The sequence below is a fragment of the Myotis daubentonii genome, chromosome 5, assembly GCF_963259705.1.
Source record: "Myotis daubentonii chromosome 5, mMyoDau2.1, whole genome shotgun sequence".
Classification (NCBI taxonomy): Eukaryota; Metazoa; Chordata; class Mammalia; order Chiroptera; family Vespertilionidae; genus Myotis; species Myotis daubentonii.
In genome coordinates this window covers 39,904,090-39,912,084 of record NC_081844.1, presented here as the reverse complement: position 1 = coordinate 39,912,084, position 7,995 = coordinate 39,904,090, and the positions used below count along the sequence as shown (strand labels likewise).

Sequence of the window (7,995 nt, the reverse complement as noted above, 5' to 3'; positions counted from 1 at the left end):
TCTACACATACTTAAAAGTTTTCAGTAACTGAAATCAGTTTTTAAAATTTAAAAAAACATTAAATTAACAGTTCCATTTTTCAGTTGCAATAACCATATTTCAAGTGTTCAAATGTGGCTAGTGGACACCCAGTGCAGATTGCAAAGATAACACAAAGCACTTACCATCTCCCATCTTTCTTTTGACTATTCAATTTATGTAATATTTTTAAAAAAATATATTTTATTGATTTTTTACAGAGAGGAAGGGAGAGAAATAGGGAGTTAGAAACATCGATGGGAGAGAAACATGCCCTTGACTGGAATCGAACCTGGGACCTTTACGCTCTATCCACTGAGCCAAACCAGTTGCAGCTCAATTTATGTAATATTTTAATTCTTTTGCTTTCCTTTGTCATACCCTAGAACGGAAGAAGCACACAGAATGGATGGCTTTGGATTTCAGGGCAGATGACATTTTACATTTTTAAAAAAGTCATCGATCACTAAATTTACTCAGGAAGTGAATTTTCAAAAACACCACCACCCAAACCCTATTGGTTTGTATTTTCTTTGAACAATGGGATTGTTAAACAAGGTATATTTACTGATTAGGACATGCAGTTAACTAGCCAAGGTGCAGCTTTTATATTTGCCACTCCCATCCTTCTACCCGGCTCTCCACAAGCGCGCGCGCGCGCACACGCGCACACACACACACACACACACGCACACACACACCCTGCCGACACTCGCGTGCGACAACCCAGGAAACGCGGTTTCTTTCTCCCCTGCAGAAACTTTCTGAGGAGCACTCAAACTAACTTGGTATTGGTAGGGTTCCCCGTTCCCTTTTTAAAAACATTAGACTCCGCCCTCTCCAGGTTCATTCCAGGAGAAATGAAAAAGATTGGGGGTGGCGGCCAAACTAAGGCCTGTGAAAGTCAACTAGTCAGTAGCTCCACCTCAGGAAGCCGCAGACTTTGTGAGCCCCGGAATAACACGCGTTCCTTGCAGGAACATGCAACAGATTTCGAAACGGCCTTCTGCCCAGGCATTTGTGAGGAGACCGCCCCTAAGCAGGCGGTCTTCAGTCGCGTCAATGAATGGGACGGCCATTCAGCCCCTGTGTTTGCTGCGGGACCTCCAGGACCCGCAAAGCGCCAGCTCGCCCGAGTTGTCTTTTGGTTTGGATTTCCCACAGAAGCGTGGTCACACCAAACCCCCCCCCTTTTTTTAAATCACAAATACGATAACGCCCCCCGAAACTTTTTTTCCAGCACCCTCACTCTCCTCCTACCCCTGCCCCCCTCGTTTTGCGCTTCGCTTCCGGAGTTGAGTGACCTCGTCGTGTAGAATGCCAACTCTGCAAAATTTCAGGAGCTAAATACTAACCAACCAACCAACCAACTTCCCCCAGGGATTAGAAACTGGAAAACGTAGCAAACCCCCACAACACGCCCCTGTTTTCCCCGAGGTTTAAAAAAAATAATTAAAAGCCCGGCCCATTGCGGCGCAATGCATGCTAGGATAAGTAGTTCCTCCAACCCGCGCGGCGCGCGATCAGGACAGAGTTTAGGTTGACTGCCCAGAAGAGAACTACAGTTCCCGTCGTGCCTTGAGGTAGAATGGAAGGGGCGGGGCGGGGAGGGCTCATTGCGCTTGCGCTGGTCCCAGGGCCGGAGGGAGGCGGAGACGCAGCGGTCCAACTGCTGAAGAGTCTCCATGTGACAGGGACCTGGGTTCCAGCTCCTGGCGCCGCCCGACTCTGGTTCCCGATCCTAAGCACTGTCCACTGCCCGGAGCCCGCAGACCCCAGCAGGCGGGGGACGCCCGGGGTTCGGCCGTGCCGCCAAAGGACTCGGGGTGCAGAGTGAGTTGCCGCCGCCAGGCCAGGTGCAGGCGACCCCGCCGAGACCCCGGAGTATCCGGAGACGGGCGGAGCGGCGAGGCGGAGCGGGGATTTCTGCGGGCACCGGCGCCCCCGAGCGCGGAGGCATGAACGGCTTCACGCCGGAGGAGATGAGCCGCGGCGGGGACGCGGCCGCTGCAGTGGCCGCGGTGGTCGCTGCCGCCGCCGCCGCCGCCGCCGCTTCGGCCGGGAACGGAGCCGGGGCGGGTGCAGGAACTGAGGTGCCCGGCGCCGGGGCAGTCTCGGCGGCTGGGGCCCCAGGAGCGGCCGGGCCGGGCCCCGGACAACTGTGCTGTCTGCGGGAGGACGGCGAGCGGTGCGGCCGGGCGGCAGGCAACGCCAGCTTCAGCAAGCGGATCCAGAAGAGCATCTCGCAGAAGAAGGTGAAGATCGAGCTGGATAAGAGCGTAAGTGACGGGGGGACGGTCCTGCCCTGCCCGCCCCTTGGGGGCTCCGGGGCGGTTCACACTGGGGCTGTTGGGCCGGGGATTCAGGGCGCCCCCAGACCTGTCAGCCAGTGCACACCCGCGGTGGGGTCTCCGGTAGGAAGCAAACAACAAAGTCGCCGCAACTCCGACCGCCACTCCCGCAAGACACACACTTGCACGCTGTGCTCCCGCGCCCCCGCAGCCTCCCACACCCCGCCCCCCGCGTCCTTCCCGCGCCCTGCCTTCTCCCTTCCCCCTTCGCTGAGAACTGGAAGCGAAACAAAGGGAAGCAGCGCTCGGAGGGAGGGCCTGGGGTAGTTTTCTTGCAGCCCCGCTGCTCCTTTTGGAATGGAGGCGCCTTTGTTTTGCTGCCCCGAGCTGGCGTTTGGCCCCAGGGAGTAGGTTCCCGGGTCGCGGGAAAGTGGAATCCTGCAAGGACCTGACGCCGCCGTCGGGCAAGATCCCGCTTCCTGTCCCCCTGAGTACCCGGCGAGAGGGTGGCCGAGCACCCCCTGCTCTTTGCAGGGGCCGGGCGTGGGGACGGTGGCGGCGGAGTCAGCCTCTGGGGCAGCGGCTCGCAGCGTGGAGAGCACGCAGTCTCTGGGGCTTTGCGCTGCCATCAGATTTCCTTTAACGTCCTTCCTGCGCGTCTGTTATTTTGACCATCTGTGTCTGTGAGACTTTTAGACACGACCGTTGCCACTCTCCGGAGCTCTGGCAGGCAGTCCATTAAGAACGTGAAGTCAGAATCTCGCATGCTTCCTGCTCATTTTTAACTTGCACTTAGCATTGAAGTTCATGTAAAAACCTGTTAGCTCAGTCCTTCATTGTTTGTTAGTGGGGCTTGTGTGGTTTTTTTTTTTGTTTTTTTTTTAAAGAAGTAGCTGTTATTGTATGAAGCCCAGTATTTCACATGTTAGTATACAGCTCTCAAAACTATATGTAATTAACATCTTGGAAGGTTTGTATACCTTCCGCTTGTTTAAACAGTTCTTCAGTCATGTTCATGAGAAACTTTTTAGGTACACTTGCATAATTTCCCACTGCTTTGGTTGGGAAAACGTATTACAGGTAAATACATTTAATAATCAGGAAACTTTATCATTTCAAATCTAAATATAGTTAGAATGTGAAACTAAATAGCTCATTTGTAAAAAGAAATAGTTTTATATTTGAAGTATTAAATTAGAAAGATTAGAAAGCATATGTTATGCTACTAACATATGCTCTTTAAATAGGGAAAATACTATCAAATAGCAAAATCGTGGGCTACATCATTATTCTCCTTGTTAGCAAAACATCATGATTTAACTCATCTAGTTGACCCTCACTGACAAAGTCTAGACTCAGGTTGAATTTCTCCTTCTTTTTTCCTCCCTTACCGTCATCCCTCCCCATCCCACTTCCCAAGCTTCTTAACAGCATTGCCAGACATGCATGTTTTAACTGTGTGCAGGACTTTAGAAAGAAAATTCCCTTAACAATGCCCTGTTTTGACTGTTGTTTTTTAGATGATTCACTGTGGTCTGTGTATTTTACTAATACATAGGTGTATTTTACTGTAATTCTAAGTAGTATGTGAAACTTTTCTGTTTCAGGTAAGGCATCTTTACATTTGTGATTATCATAAAAATTTAATTCAAAGTGTTCGAAACAGAAGAAAGAGAAAAGGGAGTGATGATGATGGAGGAGATTCACCAGTTCAAGATATTGATACTCCAGAGGTAGAGAAAAGTTTTTACATGTTAAATGTAAATCCTAAGTAGTCCATTCTAAAACTTTTATAAAAAGATATGAACATATTTGAAAAATGCTTAAAACATTTGAAAAATCTGGAAATGAAAGCAAAATTAAATATAGCCAGTTAACACACAGTTACACAATTTGACTTGTTATATTTTTAATTGTCAATTCTTATAGTTCTTTTGTCTTACTTTTCCCCCTAAACAGTTTTTAATATTTATCCTCAAAATGTTTATTACATTTATAGTTTTGATTCTATAAAATAATAGAATAAAAATTTTATTGTGCTGTAATTGAAATGTTATTACACATACCAAAGATAAGTTTTTAATAAATTGCTGAACTAATTCATATATGTTAATTTTTTCTAGGTTGATTTATACCAATTACAAGTAAATACACTTAGGAGATACAAAAGACACTTCAAACTACCAACCAGACCAGGACTTAATAAAGCACAACTTGTTGAGGTATTTATGAATTTTAAACTATTTAAAACTTTAAAGGACTCTGTTCATACAAAAAAGAGTTATTAAATGCTAATGAAATTGTTAACAGGTATATAAAACTACAATATTTTAGTTAGAAAGATCAAAGTTAACTTTTTAAAAATCTATTGTGGAAGAATCTAGTTACCTAGAAATTTTGTCTGCCTCTTAGCAAATTTCTTTACGTAATGACTGCTCAATGAATTGTATATAATTGTCTAAGTATCTTCTAATAATAGGTTTCTGAAATATTAAGTGATATTTTTTATTCTTATTCTAGAAATTTATTTTAAAATTTCATTTACTTAGCAAATATTTATTGAACATCTAATTGAGGAATAATAAAATAAATTAATAAACTTTGATGTCTTTATCAGAATTTTTTAAGTTTCTGATGAAATAGATCTACAGATAAGGTCCTAAACAGTATTTCCATAACTTTCTGATTTAACTATTTCAGAATTTGCCCTGGTTAATGTTAGTTTGTTTTATTTTAGACATCCATGTTTTCTTTTCTTTAAATATATTTTTATTGATATATTTTTATTTCAGAGAGGAAGGGAGAGGGAGAGAGATAGAAGCATAAATGATGAGAGAGAATCAGGCCTCCTACTGGGGATCAAGCCCACAACCTGGGCATGTGCCCTGACTGGAAATCGAACCATGATCTCCTGGTTCATATGTCAACACTCAACCACTGAGCCATGCCAGCCGAGCTTTTCTTTAAAAAAAAAAAAAAAATCTTTTTATTGGTCTTTAGAGAGAGGAAGGGGCAGGGGGAGAGAGAAAGAAACAGATTGGTTGCCTTCTGTACACACTCAGACCAGGAATTGAACCTGTAACTTACCCGTTACTGAATCAGCATCCTTTTAGTGAATGGGGCTAGGCACCCGTGCTTTCTTCACATCTAGAAGATGCAAAGACTGTGTCCAAGCTTTTACTTAAATAGTTTGTTTTGATGTAGGGGGTTCTAGTCCTTTAGTGAATTTTGAAAATTTGAGTGCATGTGTGTGTGTTTATGTGTGCGTGTTCTCAGGAAAAATAGAACCAAGAAGTCTGTACTTCTATTGGTAGTCTAAGTATTATATTAAGATGTTTATTGATTTACATATTTATACTTTAATTATATTTAAACTAAAAATGTTAATCTAGGCAGAATAAAAATGTAAATATATAAATCATTTTTCTCATATTCTTTATTTTGAATTTAATAATCCAACATTTTCTAAAATGTGCATATTGAAGAAGATAAAGGATGAATAGCAGTTACAGCTGTTTGGCAGAATGAAATGCTTTTTAACATTGTTAAGATCCAATATATTAATTTCTTAGCCAGAATTTTTTCTTTCTTCTTGGCTAGGCAACAAAAATCAAGTTGTCTTTAAATTTGATTTAAAATATCTAGTCTGTTTGGATTATATAGCACATTAGTATAACATAAATATAGATATTATCTACCATGATGAAACGATATCAAAATTACATATACTAATCAAGTGGAAGTACTTTGTTTTAGGACAGATCAGAACCAAAGAAATAATTATTTTAAATGTCTAAACCAAACCTGAAGTTTTTGATAATCTAATCTGGAAAATTACTTTTTTTCCTAGAGCTTTTTTTTTTTAAAAAAATGAGAAATAGCCATAATCCAGATAGCCATGAGTGTAGCCCTTGCCAGGTAGCCCCGTTAGTTAGATCATTGTCCTGGTACACCAAGGTTGTGGGTTTGAGCCCCAGCCAGGGCATATGAAAGAATCAGCCAATGAATGTATAAATGAGTGGAACAACAAATCTCCCTCTCCCTTTCTCTTTCTCTCTTCCTCTCTCTAAACTCAATAAATAAACAAATCGCCTATTAGTTTATTTAGTCAGAAATATAGGTATTTATAAGTGATTCCAGAATTGAATAACGATCCTCCTTAAGTCTCTTACTTATCATTTGATAACCTTTCTTTAAGAAGTTTTATCTTCCAGAATCTAGATATGCTCTTGAGCATCCCAGTTTAGTTAACTGTACTTCTTTCTATTGGTAGTTGCAGTGCACATGTTAGATTAGTGAAAAAGCAAGAAATCAGGAAAACATTCTTCAGTAAACATCCCTTTTTTCCCTATCATTTTCCATTTGTAATTTTTATTCAGAAAATTTTTCAAGACGCCTTAACAAAGAATATTGCCAATGAATGAATGAACATAATTTGTAGCAAACATATTTGTATCATATTTCATGGTTTGTTTCTATAGTACCAAACCTTCAACTTCATATTTATTATTTTTCTATAAATAGGGCCTAAACCATTACATGATACATGTGGACTCTTACATTCTGTTTTATTTCATTGACATTTAAAGTTTAAAAAGTAAAAATACTGCTTTCTAACCTAGATTCCAGTTATAAAATTTAAAATAAATAAAAGTAAATATATATTCTATTTAATTAATTTAATTGGGTAGGCTGAAGGGTCCTTTGAAATCACACTGTCTCTTGTTCACAACATCTTATTCTTATATGCTCTTTGTCCTGTTGGTATTTTGTTGAATACAGTTTATTTTTAAATGGAAATAGCTCTTATCACATAGTACTTTTTCTTTTGATGAAAGTGTTTTTTACCTAGTTTATGAAATCTGTTAATACCTATAATTTAATTTCCTCAATTTTTTTTTCTTCATAGATAGTTGGTTGCCACTTTAGGTCTATTCCAGTGAATGAAAAAGACACCTTAACATATTTCATCTATTCAGTGAAGAATGACAAGAACAAATCAGATGTCAAGGTTGATAGTGGTATTCACTAGGCGAGATGGAATTCAGACTGAGACTTGGACATGCAGATGCTAAGACTGTTTACTGGTTTTCACACGTAGAAATAAATGTTCCTGTGTATTTTTTCTACAGAGGATTTTCTCTGGTTTTATTTTCTTTGTTTCTGACTCTAATAATTAGTTGGAAACTCATGTAAAGAAGCTTTCCTAGATTAACAAGTATTTTAAATAAAAGTATTACTATGATAGTTGCTTCAGTGTATTTATTTTGTGAAACTTGATTTCTATTTTAAACTGACTTTCAGGGATCTGTATTAATTGAGACTTTAATATAAAAATCATTTTATTACCCCTTTTTCCTCCCCCCTTTTTTTTAATTCAAAGAAATTAACAGATTAAGGGACGATCTGATTTGGAATTAAGGATATTCTAAGTATCCTAAAAGTGCTTTTTAGTGCTAAGAAGTTTAAAAAATAGAATTCCATTGGGATGCAACTTCTTTTTTACTTCCTTTTTTATTATTATTTCTTGATGAAGTATCAGGAAGAAAAAAACAGTTTAATTTAATGCCTACCTCCTTCCAAAGTAAACTTAATATGCCAGCAAAGGCATGCACAGTGTGAAAGTTCAAATAAGAACACAGAATTAGTTATAGCTGTTCCTTTAAATTTTGTCTTACAGGAAAG

General features: G+C 40.4%; 1 protein-coding gene across 2 annotated transcripts; it reads left to right on the top strand.

The window, feature by feature from the left end:
- Positions 1 to 1,660: 1,660 nt before the first annotated feature.
- On the top strand, positions 1,661 to 7,553 carry SAP30 (Sin3A associated protein 30). Of its 2 annotated transcripts, XM_059697632.1 has the most exons (4): positions 1,666 to 2,298; positions 3,918 to 4,043; positions 4,434 to 4,532; positions 7,220 to 7,553. In XM_059697632.1, exons 1-4 carry the CDS (start codon positions 1,978 to 1,980, stop codon positions 7,340 to 7,342), a joined length of 669 nt encoding a protein of 222 aa, XP_059553615.1. In that variant the 5' UTR covers positions 1,666 to 1,977; the 3' UTR covers positions 7,343 to 7,553. The 2 variants fall into 2 exon arrangements, with proteins under 2 accessions (XP_059553616.1, XP_059553615.1); XM_059697633.1 differs by lacking the exon at positions 3,918 to 4,043 and having other exon boundaries at positions 1,661 to 2,298.
- Positions 7,554 to 7,995: the final 442 nt, after the last annotated feature.

Excerpts from the sequence above, each read along its gene's own strand:
- SAP30 (XM_059697632.1), top strand. The coding sequence starts at position 1,978 with ATGAACGGCTTCACGCCGGAGGAGATGAGCCGCGGCGGGGACGCGGCC. Across the intron at positions 4,044-4,433 it reads AAGATATTGATACTCCAGAG|GTTGATTTATACCAATTACA; the intron begins GTAGAGAAAAGT and ends AATTTTTTCTAG. Across the intron at positions 4,533-7,219 it reads ATAAAGCACAACTTGTTGAG|ATAGTTGGTTGCCACTTTAG; the intron begins GTATTTATGAAT and ends TTTTCTTCATAG.